The sequence below is a fragment of the Balaenoptera physalus genome (assembly GCF_965194825.1).
Source record: "Balaenoptera physalus genome assembly, chromosome: 1".
In the NCBI taxonomy this organism is placed as follows: domain Eukaryota; kingdom Metazoa; phylum Chordata; class Mammalia; order Artiodactyla; family Balaenopteridae; genus Balaenoptera; species Balaenoptera physalus.
This window is the reverse complement of record NC_138882.1, coordinates 142,029,206-142,046,934: the sequence shown is the minus strand read 5'-3', so window position 1 is coordinate 142,046,934 and position 17,729 is coordinate 142,029,206. Positions and strand designations below refer to the sequence as shown.

The 17,729-nt window shown below is 51.8% G+C and overlaps 1 protein-coding gene across 1 annotated transcript; it reads left to right on the top strand.

The window, feature by feature from the left end:
- The first annotated feature begins 6,536 nt into the window (after positions 1-6,536).
- Positions 6,537-13,583, top strand: FOXD3 (forkhead box D3). The gene has a single exon (XM_082453752.1). It carries the CDS (start codon positions 6,629-6,631, stop codon positions 8,072-8,074), a length of 1,446 nt encoding a protein of 481 aa, XP_082309878.1. The 5' UTR covers positions 6,537-6,628; the 3' UTR covers positions 8,075-13,583.
- The last annotated feature ends 4,146 nt before the right edge of the window (positions 13,584-17,729 follow it).

Below are 17,729 nucleotides of genomic sequence, written 5' to 3'. Positions count from 1 at the left end.
CTGGGTGCTCTGGCTCATGCATAAGTAGGAAATGGACCCAATACTCCCCGCAGAGAATCCTTCCCTTGGGACCGAATCCTCCTCCACACTCCCCTCCCCCACCCAAGACTGACCCTCTTCGCAGTGTGTGTGCAGGCGCGGTGGCGACTGCTTCTAGAACCAGCCCTCTCAACCTCCCTCTCCTAGCCAAGCTCCAGAGATGTCAAAGATTCTTAAGCAGGGGTTTTCCAACCTGCCACTGAGGCTAGGCAGGCGGGCCCAAGCTGCGATGTAGAGAATTCGATGTCCTGGCGACCTCCTCGGAGGAGTGGATCGAGTTAAATATAACCGCGCGAATGGAATGGCTCTAAAAATAAGGCAACAGCTGGCCAGTCCACAGCCCAGTCCCGGGAAGGGCGGGGGCCTGAGTGGTCTTGCGCAGGAAGGCCGCTCCGGGGCCGGGGCGAGGAGGCAGCAGCGTCCGCGGGCCCGGGCCGAAAGGCCAGCGGGGTGGGCGCGAGCTGCCCGGGGCCTGAGAACCTCCACCCGGCGCGGGCCCCGGGGACTGGACTCAGGGTCGCTCGGTGGCCTGAGGGGGAACTTTTGAAGGACTCAGAACCCCGGCGAACTTGCCTGGACGTGACGAGGTGTAAAGGCTGGGCGCTGAACTCCCGCTCGCCCCGCCGCCAGGGGGAGCTGAGCGCGAGCGGAGGAAGCCGAACCCTCGAGGAGGCCGGGGCGTCGCCGGAGATCCAAGTGTGGGGGACGTGCGGCGGCGGCCGCGCGCGCACACACGAGGCTCCCGCGGCGAGTGGCGCTCGGCCTTCGCGCCCCCCACGTTCCCAGAAGGACCTTCCCGCGCGCGCCCCTCGGCCCTGCGCGCCCTCCCGCGTCAGCGCCCCAACCATCACGGCAACAATTGAAACGTTTCCAAAACGGGCTATTTATTTGCTCTCAATAAATCGATCCGCAGTGATTGAGAAATCGATGTGGCCTGGGTGGGCGAGTCGCTCTCGGGGAGGGAAAGGCGCTTCCGCCCGGCGCCCGCGAGGAGGCCGAGGGCGGGTGCCGGCCCGGGAGAGGTCCCGCCCGGGCCACACCCGAGGACCCGCCACCTGGGCGCGCGGGCCCTGCCAAGCCGCGTTCCCTCGGGCGGCGAAGGGCGCGAGCCCGCTGCCCGCTCTCCTCGGCCCCTCTCGCCTTTCTCCCGCGCGCGCCCGGGAGGCTGTGGTCGCCAGCAGCGGCCTCGCCGCTCCAAGGCTTTTGTTGCTCCTCGTTGGGCTGAATGGGGGTTTTGTAAAGCGGGACAGATAAAAATGAGCGGCATCATATTGTTTGACAGAATGATCCCATATGATGAAGTGTCGGCTCCGAAGGGGGTGAAAATGGTGAATTCCTAAAAACCCAGCCCTCGGCTCCTCCGCGAGCTGCCGGTAGCCTGGAGGGACCCAGCGGACAGCCGGGCCCGGCCGCATCGCACCAAACCGCGTCGAGAAGACTCGAGCTTTCAATGCCAAGTCATTTTTAAACCCCAGTCCTGCCCAGGACCTTTCTCCTCGCGGATGAAAAGAACAATTTTAGAGAGAAAGGCTCGTTTTGATTAAATCTGACATGCTGCTGATAACTCCATGCTAATGTGAAATAATTAACATAATAGCCATAATTAAAAGCACGCTAACAATGCCATAAATTTATCACACAATTTTACTAGCTTTCTGCCCCTAACTGCTCTCTCATCGTTAATTAAACGTGTTGCCTTTTACAGAATGGATGTTTATACATTTCCAATATAAATAAATTCGAAGCCATCCTCTCTCTCTCCCTCTCTCTGTTCCTTTCCCTTTGGTCTCTCTCGCCATTACAAGGCACTTCTTGGCATGGGCCTTGAGTGGCGGACACCTTGTAAATAAATGAAGTTTTGAGATGCAAATCCAAACATGTACATTAAATTAATCTTTTCCCCCCATCCCAAAGAGATCTGGAAAGGTATACAAGGGTGGAAATAGAAATAACTTGGATGCGTTGGGGACCCGGATATCATCTCAGCCCTTCCCACCTCCCTTGGTGGCGGCCATCCAGGCAGAGGCTGATAATAGTTTAACACATCTGTGAAGATTGTCAAGAAAGAGCCAACTTTGGTTTTTGCGGGGTGGAGAGAGGGGTATATTCCAGATGGGCTCCACCCACGTTTTGTTTCCCCTGCAGCAGAGGGAGGGTGGCTGCTCTCTGTGGGAGTCGCGCCCCTCACTGCGCTGAACGTGCTCCTTTCTCCCCGTATTGCAAGAAAAGCGCACACGCGCCCGGGCGTAAAGATTTATCTCACCTCGGGCCAACGATTTATTCAAACCATTGGCATAGTCTCTGACTTAAAGGAGGAGGAAGAGGGCACCTGGGTTCGCTTGCGCCTGGCGAGGGGTAGGTGGGCCATTCCAGCCTTCCGCACGCACACTCTGACCGTGCCCCTCGTCCTGTGTTGACCACTTAAGAACCCAAATTGAGTTGTAATTAATTTCCCCTTCTCCGTCATAAACTGTTCCATCCACTCTGTCTCCCCCACCCCCATCTCACCCCCCAGGACACACACTCTAAATCTCCCCTCCCCCGAGACGTCTCAGTTTCCTTCCAATTGATCCGAACTCCACTTTTCCTGTTTCCTGTTGCTAGAACCTCGGTCCGCTCCACCACCACTACCAACCCCCGCCCCCAACGGCCCCGGTCCCGGCGGCTTGCGCAGCTGGGTACCACGGACTCTGCCCACCCCAGGAGAAACGGAGGGAGCCTCATTACACTCTCTTTGGCTGAAACGTTTCAAACATTTGAACAGGTGAGACAGCTGGCTGCCATCTTCTTTAAATCCCTCCGGGGAAGTTTGCTTGTTGTGACCCAAGTAGTCACTCTCACTCATAGTAATTGTTTGTGCGTGTGTGTTTTCATTCTCCCTCTTTCTACCTCCCCAGTAACCCTCTGAGACTCAGAAAATGTTTATCCACATTTCTCTTTCCTTCCCCCCCCCACTAATATTTCCGTTCCCTCTATCACATCTTTCTTCCCCCCACAAATGTGTCCCTGTCTTTCTGTATCCGTCTCACATCTCCCATCTCTGTTCTAAAGTTTGGCGGTAACTGACAACCTGTGGGCTTTTAGCTGCAAGCTGAGATTACGCGGCAAACAGGATTTACTTAGCCCGGAATCTAGTCGGCCTAGGACAGGACCCTGCACCTCGTCGGGCTCGGGCCCTTCCGCCCTGGCGGCGTCCCGCGGCGGTGGCAGCAGGAACCTTCCTGCCTCCCACCTGGGCTGCCGCTTAGCCTCCTTCCAACCTCGGGAGGTTGCGCGGCGCTGCTGTCCGCCCGGAAGGAGGAAAGGGCAGCCGGCTTCCTAGCCTAGAGAGGTCGCGGGAAAATCCGCCGCCTCCGCTGGAAATCGATATTCAGCCGTTGGGCCCGCACGGGTGCAGGACGTCGGGGCCACAGCCAGTAGGTCCCGCACGTCTCATCATTTAGCTAATCGAGTCGAAAAGTTTCTATAAGGGCCAGACCCGGCATCAGATGGTAACACTGATTGAACAAGAGATTAGCACAATAGATTGCTAACCGAGGGGAAGCGTTGCTTTTCACGCTACGCCCCGTAATTAATGGTATGAATCAATTAATTTGACTTTTATTGTGTCGAAGGATAAAAGCGCAACAAATGGAACTGGCGGCTGGGAGTTGTTCACCTCCCACCCCTTCCCCCAGGGAGGTTCCAGAGACACCGGGGAATGGACGGATCGGGCCAGGTCTTGGCCGAGGGAGGCTGAGAGGCAGAGACAGCGGCGCCGAGGGAGTCCTGAGAGCCAGCCCTGGCGGGCAGAGAAATCGAAATTAGGCTCATTTGGAGGATACTTCAAGAACACTGCGGAGGGCAGCCCACGGAGCCGCCACCCTCCCGCACGCACACACACACACACGCGCGCGCGCGCGCACGCGTCCACGCGGGCCCAGCCTCGTAGGCTGCGGTAGGGCTCCTGCTGCGGCCCGCGCCTACCTCTAGGGCTGTACAACCGAAGCTGAGCAAAAGGGATTTGTGAATATGCGAATTTCGGTTTCTTTTTCGTGTCCTTCCGACCTTCCTTTTGTAATTATTGGTTTACTGGGACAGTTGCAGCCGGGACCTCCGCTGCCGGGTGGGGGGTCGGTGGGCAGCCAGCTCGCCGCTCCGGTCGGTTTCGCTGGAAGCTGTCTAGGTGGTATTGTAAACGGTTCGGAGCCTGCGGGCCACAAAGCGGTGCAGCTGCGGAAATGAACCCAGATGCATTTTAGGGTCAGGTGCAATCGGGGTTTCATTTAGATACAGAAAAACCTTGGAGTTTCGTGGGCGTCTCAAGTTGGAGTAACTGCCCTAGCTTCAACCAGGAACATCCTGCGAAGTGGGGATCCAACGTGCTAGTGTTTTAACCGGGAAATTATCTAATGAAAATTAAAGTCAATCTGTGTGTCGCACTGCCTATAATGAAGCGAGTTTACGTGTGTGTCTAGGCTAAGGAAAGAGGGGGGTCGTAGGTGAGAGACACAGGGAATCAGAAGTACTACTGTCCGCCAGGAAATGTATCCGTTTCTTAGTGTCTTCTGTAAATATTTCACTATTTTCTCTCGGACCATCCGCCCTTGTGCTCCTTCTTCTGGTGAGGCCCGCACTCCCCTCGCAGGCCTCAGCGGCCAGACTGGGCTTGGGTTCCAAGAGCCCGCCACACCCGGTAGGCACTCGCGGCTCGCAAGGAGGCTGCCTAAAAATGCGGGAGGGGAAGAGGCGGCGCATCGCGGATTCACCCGGTCAGGAGCACTATTCTGAAGTGCGAGGTCCACGCGCCCCAGCAATGCGACGCACCCGGGTAGGTTTGCGCCCCCGCCACATCCCAGTTAAATGCCCACAGTCTTTCCTACCATCACTGACTTTCCTTGCCAAAGAAACTCGGTGCTCACTGGCCGCATCCTCGCCTCCTCCTCCACCTCCTCTGTTGCTGGTTTCTGAGGAAGTTAAATCTTGGAGGGTTTGTCTATACCCTAAGAGGAAAAAGAATCCACGTTAGTTAGCAGCAGTGAGAGCCTAGCCCGCTGGCAAGCTCGGGGCCGGTCCCGCTCCCAGGAGGCTGGGCCTGGGCGCCTGCGAAGTCACACCGCCCGGTCCCCGCGTTGTCTGCCATCGCAGCCTGGGCGCGGCGTCTAACCTAGAGGCCCGAAGCCTCTTCCCGGCCCCACTCGACTTACCCAGGCCGCTGACAATCCCGGCTCCTTCCCCAGCGCCTCATTTCCGACTTTTTCACATGCTAAGTCGTTTAACAACTCCGAGCAGCTAGTTAGGCTTCTTTATTTATAGGTTCCCTGTTATTTTACGTCTTTTTTATTTCTCTCGGCAACCATTCTAATAGATTAATCAATAGCCATTTTCTGACCTTCGGGAACCCCAACTGATGCTGCTGTGGCCGAGCGGGAAAAAAATATGTATATACATATAAACACGCCCACATCGAGCCAGGAAAGCGAAGGCAGGACCGGGTGGTTTGGCTTTAGGGGGAGGAGGAGCGCCTCCCCTCAGTAGGTGTCTCCGCCGACTAAGCACTGAGGCAGGAGGGGCTCTTAAGTCTAATTAGCAAGACAGAGCCGGGGCGCAGCCCTTACTCTTTAGAGCTAAAAAGAATCAAACAAAAAACAAAACAGAGACTACTAAGTTTTTCTTTAAAAAAAAAAAAAAAAAATAACAACGGGATGGGAATCTTGTCCTACGTTCTACGCCCAGTCCTTGCCTAGGGAGCGTTGGCAAAGGGGGGAGAAGGGAGAGGGGGCGGGGAGGGCAGGGCAGCGGAGCCTCGGGGTTCGGCGGACGCTCACAGGCCCACACCCTCACTCGTTCACACGCACCCACCCGCACTCACACCCACAGGCTCCCTCGACCCCCCGCGCCGGGCTCCAGCCCAGGGTAGGGTCTCGGGGCGGACCGGGGCGCCCTCGGGACCCGCGGGATGCTGGCGCACGGTGCGGCGCAGAGTTGCGCGTCCCTCGTCCCTTTGTTGACAATTCTCTCAACCAACTTGAGTTTGGCCGGCTCAGCGGCGGCCCTGACGTCACGCACGGTCACGTGGCCCCGCCTCCCGCTGGATCTTTAAGTAGAAAGTAATCTATCAGGCCAGTCCTTAAAACGCGACTTTCGACTACGGGGGCTTCAGCGTCCCTGACACCCCCTCCCCCCGTTGCCCCTGCCCGCGCCCTCCCGAGCTGCTCGGCGCCCGGCGTCCCGCGCCCGCCAGCACTGCTCCTGCTCCCCACGCCCGGGCCAGAGGCCGAGGAAGGCGGGCGAAGTGAGGGGGCGCGGCGTGGAGAAGCCGCCGGGGCCGGCAGCGGCAGCGAGCGCCTAGTACCGAGCGCCAGGGACAGCCGGACTTTGCGGAGCGCTGCCACTGGGGGCGGACGGCAGAGCCCGCTCCGCGCGATGCCGGGCCGCCGAGTGTGAGCCAAGCCCGGAGGGCCCCGAACCACCTACGCCCCTCTCCCCTCTCCCAATCCCCCATCTTTCGGGGGCGCCCAAAACCCCTTTCCTGAGGTTGGCGGCAGCCCCTGAAGACGCCCATCGCGCACCGCTCCTTCCCCGCCGCCGCCACCAACCCCGAGGAGGGATGACCCTCTCCGGCGGCGGCAGCGCCAGCGACATGTCCGGCCAGACGGTGCTGACGGCCGAGGACGTGGACATCGATGTGGTGGGCGAGGGCGATGACGGGCTGGAGGAGAAGGACAGCGACGCGGGCTGCGATAGCCCCGCGGGGCCGCCCGAGCTGCGCCTGGACGAGGCGGACGAGGTGACGCTGGCGGCCCCCCACCATGGGCAGCCTCAGCCGCCGCACCAGCAGCCCCTGGCGCTGCCCAAGGAGGCCGCTGGAGCCGGGGCCGGGCCAGGGGGCGAGGCGGGCGCGTCCGAGGCCGACGGCTGCAAGGGCGGCGTTGGCGGCGAGGAGAGCGGCGGGAGCGGTGGCGGGCCTGGCTCGGGCAGCGGTGCGGCGGGAGGCCTGGCTCCGAACAAGCCCAAGAACAGCCTGGTGAAGCCGCCCTACTCGTACATCGCGCTCATCACTATGGCTATCCTGCAGAGCCCGCAGAAGAAGCTGACCCTGAGTGGCATCTGCGAGTTCATCAGCAACCGCTTCCCCTACTACCGGGAGAAGTTCCCCGCCTGGCAGAACAGCATCCGCCACAATCTCTCGCTCAACGACTGCTTCGTCAAGATCCCCCGTGAACCGGGCAACCCGGGCAAGGGCAACTACTGGACCCTGGACCCGCAGTCCGAGGACATGTTCGACAACGGCAGCTTCCTGCGGCGCCGGAAACGCTTCAAGCGCCACCAGCAGGAGCACCTGCGTGAGCAGACGGCGCTCATGATGCAGAGCTTCGGCGCCTACAGCCTGGCGGCGGCGGCCGGCGCCGCGGGGCCCTACGGCCGCCCCTACGGTCTGCACCCTGCGGCCGCGGCCGGCGCCTACTCGCACCCTGCTGCCGCGGCAGCCGCGGCGGCGGCCGCGGCGCTCCAGTACCCGTACGCTCTGCCGCCGGTGGCACCCGTGCTGCCGCCCGCCGTGCCGCTGCTGCCCTCGGGCGAGTTGGGCCGCAAAGCGGCCGCCTTCGGCTCGCAGCTCGGCCCCGGCCTGCAGCTGCAGCTCAACAGCTTGGGCGCCGCCGCGGCCGCCGCGGGCACGGCGGGCGCCGCGGGCACCACGGCGTCGCTCATTAAGTCCGAGCCGAGTGCGCGACCGTCGTTCAGCATCGAGAACATCATCGGTGGGGGCCCCGCGGCGCCCGGGGGCTCGGCGGCGGGCGCTGGGGGCGCCGGGGTAACTGGGGGCACCGGGGGTAGCGGGGGCGGCGGGGCGGCGCAGTCCTTCCTGCGGCCGCCCGGGACCGTGCAGTCGGCAGCGCTCATGGCCACGCACCAGCCTCTCTCGCTGAGTCGGACGACGGCGACCATCGCGCCCATCCTGAGCGTGCCGCTCTCTGGACAGTTTCTGCAGCCTGCAGCCTCGGCCGCCGCCGCTGCCGCCGCCGCAGCGCAGGCCAAGTGGCCCGCTCAATAGGGACGTGCCGGTGGCCGGGATGCAGGGCCCGGCGGCGGCCTCGAGCGTCGGCTGCATTTGCAAGCTGCGCGCCCCGCCCCGCTCCTGGCCCCCCTGCCCAATCCTGGACTTTGCCTCTCTTCCATTTCCTCCCTCCAACCCGTCGACACCGACCTTCGGCGGCCTCCACCCGGTCCTGCACACCTAGGCTGGCGGAGCAAACTCTCACCGCGCACCCGCGGGGAATAGCTTTCCGTACAGGTAAAACCGAAAACCGAATTTCCGAAAATGTACCCCGACGGCGCCTGCTCTCAGTACCTTGGGGATGGGAGGGAAATTCTTTGTATATATTTGTATAAAAATTATTGACTTTCCTTTTGGGGTTTTTATTTTTTTAAGAAAAAAACAAATTCAGTAGATTTAGAGCTCTGAACTTTCATTTTTTCTGAAGGTTCACTCTCCGCAGTTTTATGTGAGAAAAAAATGTATAGAGATGTTGGGAGATTTTAAATATTAAAAGATTTTCACAAGGCGAATAGTGTCATTCTATTATAAAAGTCTGTTTATATATGAATGAATATATATGGTATTCTAAATGTTATTCCATCGTGTTGTACACAACTTTGTAAATAAAATTTTTAAAGGCTCAGCCTAGTGTTTTATTTAGGTGTCTGAGATAAATGACAAGATTTTAAAATAGTATTTGCATTTTATTTTTCCCAGATATTAGAGGAGTTTCAAGGAATGACCTTTTCAAACTTTGCTAATTCATAATTTGAGTGTAAGAAGTTTAATTAGAGAAAGAATATGCCTAATTTAAATTGTATTAATATTTTCTTTTAGTTTTCATATAAAATCGGGATGTTGGTGGTGATCTCCTTCCTATCAATTCATTAAATCTAAATGACTAGATAGTTCTGAAGATTAAGTAAGTTGCCATTAAAAAAACCAACCTAATTCTAAACATCAGCACAATTTTAATATTTTTTAAATACAAGACTTTATCTTTCACAAAGAAAACTTCCCAAATGAGAGTTCTTAGTCGTTTCAATTATCCTTTCAAAAGAATGTTAATTCAAAACATCTCCCTCATTTTAGCATTTAAAGCCTTGATTTTTCAAACTGTTTATTTTCATCCCCTAAGTGGAAGTGGTAATAAACCCAGTTAACTTTTTAAATATATGTATGGCATTTTAAATTTTGCAGTGGAGTTGTATTACCTATATTAACCTGATAGGTGATACACAGTTGTTTTATTCTTTCATAATATTTTCAAATAGGATACCTCTTTTCTATGGCAGTAATCCACAACATAATTTCGATTTCTGAAGGATTCCTGTAGATGCCTCCTCCAACCCGCAGCTTTTCCGAAGGCCAAGAAATAGTGGCCTTAATATCCTTTTAAAAACAGATGCACATCACCCCGTTTTTTAACCTTTTTAAAAATACCTTAGGCTAGTTTAGTGTGAAATGCGAGATCACAGAGCAGGAATGGGGAGATGTCCTTGCGGATTATTTTTAATGTGCATTTCAGCTGTTGCAACCTTAAGTATTAAGGTAGAAATGAAACATCTAGACGCGGGAAGCCGGTTCCCATCACCAATAACATATCCTCAAATGGCATCAATTCTAATTATTTCGTAATTAATTTAGCTGTTACAATTACGTATGCGAAATCGCTTTTTAAAACTGGAGCGGGTAGCAGTACTGTCAGCTCGGCCCTATGCGCGTGCTGTTTGCAAAACACCGCCAGGCTCTGGCGCTGGCGTCCACCTCGCCTCCCTGGTCGCGGAGACGCCTCCCGGCTGCTGATCCGAGCCTTATTTCCCTGCTGTCGGCGTGGGCTAAGGGAGTCGCTTTAAAAGACCCTTCCTCGCAAAAACCGAATCGGTCTTCCTGGTAAACAGTAAACATTATTGTGTCCTGAGTAAACATTCCTTCTGGATCAGAGTCCTAAAATAAAACAAGCTGCCGGGGGTGAGATCGTTTAACTTGATAAACAAGAACTTGATAATCAACCGCCACCGAGAGGAGCAACAGTTACCTTCACGGAGAAGAGATTATGGACCACACAGTCTCCGGGCGGGTCCCTTCTAATCTCTTTTTACAAGGAAAAATAAACGGATCTAAATTTGTTTGTGTGTTGCAGCTATAAAAGTAACAAGTTGTTTCACAGTTGTGTCTGGCTAATCGGTTTTTACACAAACAGCAAATGGTACATGATTTGTGCAAACACATAGAGGTTATTTCTAAATTTAGCTGACACCCCTGGGAAAAGGGAAAGGCAGGGCTTCTTGAATTCACTTTTAGCCTCAAGAAGCTGCTGATCCAAGGCTTCTAAATGACATTGGATAACAGGGGCCTCATTCCATCCCTGATCCTTTGTTACTTATAAAATTACTCGCTCATATTTCCGCGCATAGCAGCAATACCGGCCGAGCCTGCGCCCGCAGCGTGACACTCGGCCACAAGCTGCCGCTTGAGATTCGCAGGGCTTCCCACCCCCCTCCCCCGATGCATTAGGCGTTGGAGTGTAGAGGAGAGATCCCCCGGCAACTTTCCTTCCAGACACTTATCAACCTTGAACTAGAGCCTGAAGATGGTCCCCTTTATTTCTTGGAGGGTAGGAGACTCTTAGACGCAGACCCCAAACCGACCAGAGGCTGTTTAAAGTCCCGGCAGATGTCAGGGAGATAGGCCTGGCCATACCTCAGCTGAAAAGCTCTTTTTGGTTTAAGCTTGCTAAACCACGAAGGCTTAGACCAGAAGGGAAAAATGCAAATATCGTATATAATGAACGCAAGCACTTGGGGAAGGGAGGGCTGGAAACCCACATTTGATATGAGCGGACGCGAGCAGCAGCGAGGAAAGGCACTGGAATCTCCTTTTACACTGAGATTTAAAGGCAACACGATTGATATCGGCTTTTTATTTCACTTAGGCAGATTTATTTGTAATAAAAAGAAGAAGCGGGTTTTTTTTTTTTTATGGGGAGGATTTTAGCTTTCGGCTACACACGAATTTAAACTGGTTTCCACTTCTTCCGGCACTCATTTCTAGAAAGTCCATCCAGTTCCAAGGCCTGTGGCTCTTAGAGTATCCCCTGGACAAAGTCCCTGAGTGGGGTCCCGGTTCTCAGTCCCTCCGGGAATGGAGGGTGGATTCGGAGGTCCAGGGAAATGCGAACGAAGGCTAGAATACGTGCCCGGGCTCTGCAGGGCTCTTGCTGCGATGGCGGACGTGGCCTGTAGGGGGCGACGAGCAGATGGAAAAGTTCCGCGTTTTGTCTCCGAGGGTCCACTCTCAACCCTGAGAGACTTCTGCTTTCCTCCCAAGCTCTGAGCACACTGACACCCTTCCCGTGCTCATCCTCCCGGCCTGGGACACCCAGGTCGAATCTCTGAAAAACTGTTTTTCTCGGCCTCTCTCCTGGAAGGGACAAAGTCCCGAGGGAAGTTTGCCCTAAAGATTGGGAAGCAATAAAGTTTAGTGATGAGGAAACATGGACTTGGAAGCAATTAAGAGTTATATTTGAGGTTATTTATTTTATATGGTTTATAGGAAGAGTCTTGGCAGTGAGGGGACTATGAAAGGCTGGTGTGTGTGTGTGTGTGTGTGTGTGTGTGCACGTTTTAACGTGGGTTCCTTGAAGAACTGTACTGAAGAGACTATAATCTGAAGGAAAGCCAGTTCCAGAGCCATGTGTCTATTAGACACATGCTGCAAACTGCAGCATAATTAGTAAATGAACGCCTCTCTGGGAGGTGGATGGAGAGGTTGGAAGGTGTTCTCAGAATGCCCAGGTCGCGTGGTGGTGGGGGCGGTTGTGTGTGTGTGTCTATTTCATGGGAGGGAATGACAGGAAGCAGTGGAATGAGACATGCCTTCCAGAGGGGGAGGGCGTCCCAATCAGGGAATAGGTACTTCCTGACTGTGACCTTGGACAAACTGCTTGGTTTCTTTCTCTCCATTCCCTTGCCTCTACAATGAGAATGAGGAGTCTATTTGTCTCTTGGGCTTGCAGGATTAGGTGAGTTGGTATCAGTGAAAAATGTTTTATAAACTGTAAAGACCTAAGGGGATGTAAGGAGTTTATTTGTTTGTTAATGGCCTCTAGAAAGACAAACAACTCCGTTACAAACACTTGCAGTGTTTGGCTTGTTTTTGAACAACTAGATTTTAGGTGTAAAAAAAATGGGTTTTTCTATGAGGGGTTGCATAACCTATTCCAGTCCCTTGCTATCTGAAAGGATGAAGCAAAAGAGAGGCAAGTCAGAAGGGGCTTTTCAAAGGTGGGGTCTCCCCCTGGTCTTGAGTCCTTCGGCCCCGCCCTGGGCCTGAGGAGAAGCCCGCGGTGCCCACTCACTCTCAGTCTGCACCCCCTGCTCCAGAGGCCTGGCATATTTCTTTCTGGTTGAGCGGTCTCCTTTGCTTTTTGCCCCTTTGCTTCCACTGTCCGAGGCAAGTGGGGAAACCTGAGCCCTCCGCTGACAGACGCCCATTAACGCAACACGCAGTCTCGGGGCGAATTAAAGGCAACCAGATCTCAGACCCGCGTAAAAGACCACCCTCCCTTTGCCTCCCTCCAACAGTTGGCATAGTTACACCCAGAGCCAACTTCTCTCTTAACCATCGCTACACCCTCCCCTTGCCCTCTCAGGAATGTACCAGCCATTCTTTGCTCCCCAAGGGCAGCACCAGCCAAGGGGGGCGAGTACGCAGAACAAAATTTGAAAAGAAATGTTGCAAAATCAGCGAAGGAGTCGTAGAAAGCATCATCTTATTTTTATTTCCCGATGGGGTGTCTTACATCCGAATTTTTCAAAATAAGAATTTAGTTACCTCCCTTATTTTAATATAAACACTCGTACCAAAAGCCCTCCTTTTTCAGATGATTTTGTGCTTATGCACACAGCTCCGTCCTATCAGTGGTGAGGTGGGGAGGGAGAGGGAAGACCTTCATTCCCTTGAGTCCTCTGGGGCTAAATTTCGGAAGCATCTTCAGAAAAACAGCCCTAGATAGCACCCTTCCCTCTTTTCACACAGTTCCTGAAAGTTCAGTGACTTCCCCAAGGTCACTCAGCGGCCCAAGGGTAAGCCATGGAAATACTCAGCGGAGGAGAAATTGTTCTCTACCCAGGAAGGATGCCCCCCTTGAGGAAAGGAAAAAAGCGAACAGTGGGGCAAAGAAGGTTGGGAAGAGTGGAGAGAAAAAAAAAAAGACAAACGCAGAGAATCACTGGGCCGAGCGGGACTCAGCTGGCGGAAGACCAAGACCTAGACCCTGGGTGGCCCCGCGGCCCTGGGCGCCCGATCCGCCCCAACCCGCCCGGGCCTCGCCGCTCTGCTCGCCCAGGGCTGAGCGGTTCTCCGGGGACCGACGGCTAGATCTCCTTCTTACCTCGGGATTTGGGAGGGGAAGAACGAAGGCGGGAACTCCAGGCCCGAAACTCCGCTCACCCCGAGGGTCAGAGGTCCAGCCTCATCGCCCGAGTGTCGGGAGTCGGCCTCCATGGGCGTCCCCACCCCCTCCCATGCCAGGTCCACCTTTGCGCCAGCCACTAGGGCTCGGCCTGCGGGACTCCAGCTCCCTCTGCCTGGGGGTGAGGGAGGGGGCCAGGGTGGGGGGAGAGAGAATTTGAATTGATTAGGGAGGAAACCCATCCGTAAAACGACACCCGCCCCCGCGGCGCCCTGCTGGCCCGCGCTGGGTAAGCCCGCGACTGGAACAAATCTCCGCTGTATGAACCAGGGCGGCCGAGACGCCCCAACCCAGGATCTCTGGGGAACCAGGGACAGCGCTACTAGGTTCTAGTTAAGCCACAGCCTTAAGGAGGGTCGTGAGAACTCGGGCGACAAGGCCAGGGTCTTGGGACGGGAGTGCCCCTCGACTTGGGCCTGTTCGCCCGGCCGCCAGCGCGTGGCAAGAAGTCTCCTCTCCGCCATCACCGCCCAGCTGCTCCCGCTTCAGCGGAGTGGGCATTTGGAACGCTCCTTCCCGGGATCCGGCAATAGGAGCTGCAGTGCACGTCTTATCGAAGAGGGGAGCTTTGGTTCTTTTCCTCCCTCCATTCCTTCCACTCTCTCCTCTCGACAGATGGTAAGCGAGACAGTTTTCTCCAAAAGACCAACAACACATTTTCGCCGTTACCCTTGCAAGAGGCGCATGCCGGGGATCGCAGCGACCTAGCAACCCCAAACCTTAAATTTTCTCTTTGCTTTCAAGCTCCACCTGGGAGGCACCGCCTTCTCCGGGAAGCCTTCCTGAGCCTCCCAGCTCAGGTCGCTTGCGCCTTCTTGGAGCCCACGGTGCCAACTAGTGAACGGTTGTCTACGATGCCCTGTAAGCTCCTTACCGTCTAACATTGCTGAGCACAAAGGGGACGATCAAAAGTATTTGTCTAATAAAAGACAGACTAGGACCATGGGAGTGGGGATGAGGAATCTTGAAGGGTGCTTATTGATCGAATGAGGTTTTTCTCGAGTTTGGGGGACTGTTTCCTTCCCATTCCTTTCCTTCAGTCCCCCCTTTTTATAATAAATGCTTTTATAAACACCATGTTAATTTTTTTAATGAAGGAATTTAAAAAGCATTTATCAGAGATTTTAAAAGTATAACACATTTCAACGTTCATAATATAATTGGATTTTCTGCGATATTTTTTCTGCCACTGTGAAATTAGTTGAAAACTCCTTGGCCTAGCCAAAAGTACCAGCAGACAGTTCCACCTCCAGCCTAATGAGGAAAACTCCTCTAGAGTACCTCGGGGTTTTCAGCCAGCCTCTGCTTCAGTTCTCCCAGTAGAAAAGGAATCGCTACCTCACAAAACCTCCATTGCACACAGGGGCAGCTTTATTTGTTAGAGTGTCTTTCTTTTATAGAACTTTTATTTCCTTAGTAAAGTATAGAGAATTTGAGAGTCATTTGCTTAGATTTCAATACTAAAGATGTTATATTGTCGTGTGTTGGGTTTCTTTATCTTGACACACAAGGAATTCAACGTGGTTTGGCCTCTATGTTAAGACTACTGTTTGTGGAGAAAACTGAGCAAAAGCTATAGCTTTGAGAAAGTATCAGGATTCTGTATTCAGTATACATGTTCCAGGGCTGTCTACGGGGCCTGCTCTGAGATCTATTTGGAGATCCCTAGTTATTTACCACCTCTCCCAGGGTTGGGTTCAGACTATACTGGTGGTAAAAATTTTTGTGGGATAGTTGTCAGAATCTCATTCTTTTTTTTAACCAGAAAAAAAAAAGCATTTTTAAAAGCTTAAACAGTTATATAATTTATCCTTCATTGCTGTGAACATTGGCATAAACGTTAATCTCTCACCTGTCAGTTATCCAAACCATTCACCATACAAAACTAGGACCTTAGATGGCTTCCCTGAAAGATATTCATACAGATTCTAGTATTTAATATAGAGAAGAAGAAAGAAAATCCCAGATTATTTGGTCATTGCCCTCCAATTGGGATCAAGATAATATTCTCTTTAGTGTTATACACTTAATGCATTTTTTTTTTTTTGCAAATTTATATCTAGTTTGTGTGGTCCCTATTGATTTAGGTATTTTTTTTTTATTACTGAAGTATAGTTGATTTACTGATTTAGTTTTTATATAGCTCAGTTAGCTTCTTTCTTTGCCATTGTTACAGATTATATCAGTAAACCATCTCTCAAATTCTACCATTTTACAAATGTAAATGTTGGTTACAAGAGCAAGGTGGTATCAAGATCAGCACAAATTAATCACAACCACTGTGAAACATCTGCTTTATTGATGGTACTTCAACAGCATCACCTTTCCACATACATCAGGAATTATGATTTTATGATAAAAGTTGCTCTTGCTGCTGGAGGGAATCGAGTATAAGACTTAACAGATTGGATTAAGGGACAATACTAGTTCTTAGTCCTAGGCCAGACATTGAACTTGGAAGTATCTGATGGAGTCTGCCCACATAAAGACCACTATTTTTTTTTTATTATAGAATATTGGCTATATTTCCTGTGTTATACAATATATCCTTGTAGCTTTTTTTTTTCTTTTCTTTTCTTTTTTTTTAATTTGGCTGAGCTGTGTCTTTGCTGCGGCATGTGGGATCTAGTTCCCTGACCAGGGATGGAACCCGGGCCCCCTGTATTGGGAGCAAGGAGTCTTAGCCACTGGACTACCAGGGAAGTCCCCTTGGGTTTTTTTTAAAAGATTTTTTTGATGTGGACCATTTTTAAAGTCTTTATTGACTTTGTTACAATTTTGCTTCTGTTTTATGTGTTTTGGTTTTTTGGCCTCGAGACATGTGGGATCTTAGCTCCCTGACCAGGGTTCAAACCCACACCCCCTGCATTGGAAAGGGAAGTCTTAACCACTGGACCACCAGGGAAGTCCCTCCTTGTAGATTATTTTATACATAATAGTTTGTACTTAATCCTGTACTCCTGTATTTCCCCCCCTTCCCTCTCCCCACTGGTAACCACTAATTTGTTCTCTTTATCTGTGAATCTGTTTCTTTTTTGTTATATTCACTAGTTTGTTGTATTTTTTAGATTCCACATATAAATGATATAATACAGTATTTGTCTTTCTCTGTAAAGACCACTATTGAAAATTTAGCTGAGAGAAAGAAAGGAAACGGAAGAATTATACTATTATAACTATCATTTCAACATTTCTGGTAACAGATCTTTTTGAGTACCTATTTAAACATTCAGAGATTTTTTTTAAACCTTAATTTCACTTTTGTCTTGATTTAAGATAGCTGATATTCCAAGATATCTGTCGTTCAAGCCTCTGGCAGTTTGATGACTCCTTCCCTCTGATATTGATAGTGTATATTGTAGTTCAGGTGAGGGGACTGAATCACCCTCCTCTACCACCACCACCCATGGAGCCCCATGAATAAAGTGAAGAAGCCCCACAGGAGACTGAGCGAATCTGCTCTCTACTTTGGGAACCATCCTTCTAGTACAGAATATTCAATACATATACTTAATGGGCTACTTTTTTTTTTTTTGGCCACACAGTGTGTCACTTGGGATCTTATTTTCCCAACCAGGGATCGAACCCGTGCCCCCTGCAGTGGAAGTGCAGAGTCTTAAGTACTGGACCACCAGGGAAGTCTTAAAGGGTTACATTTATTTATCTATTGCTTTTAAATATTCTTACATAAATGAGATGAAGTGTGAGAAAAAAAATATTAAATTATAAGAGCTAAAAACTTACTGTGTAAGAGATAGCTATACTGTATTTTCAAAATTCTAGGGAGGGTTTGAGACGCAGAATGATTATCTGGAAAGAGCATGGGCTTTGGATCTGATAGTCCTACAGTCAATCAAATCCTGGCTCTGTCATTTCTGAAATGTGATTTTGATCAAAGGTATTTGGTCTCTCTGAATCTCAATTTTCTTATCTATGAAATGGGAAACATAATATGAAGATTTACTATGATAATGTATTTGGAGTGCTCAAAAATGGTGGCTATTATTACTTTACAGTTTTGCTGATTTAATAGCAGTCATATTTTCATGAGGCTAGCTTTTTTTTTCTCTGATATTATATACCCATGGTTGTCACATTTCATATTTTAAAATGACATTGCTGATACCACTGTCCCTTCCATCTGTTTGAGCTAGGTATCATTTTTGTGTTCTCACAACTTAACAAATGTGAAAC

Excerpts from the sequence above, each read along its gene's own strand:
- FOXD3 (XM_082453752.1), top strand. The coding sequence starts at position 6,629 with ATGACCCTCTCCGGCGGCGGCAGCGCCAGCGACATGTCCGGCCAGACG.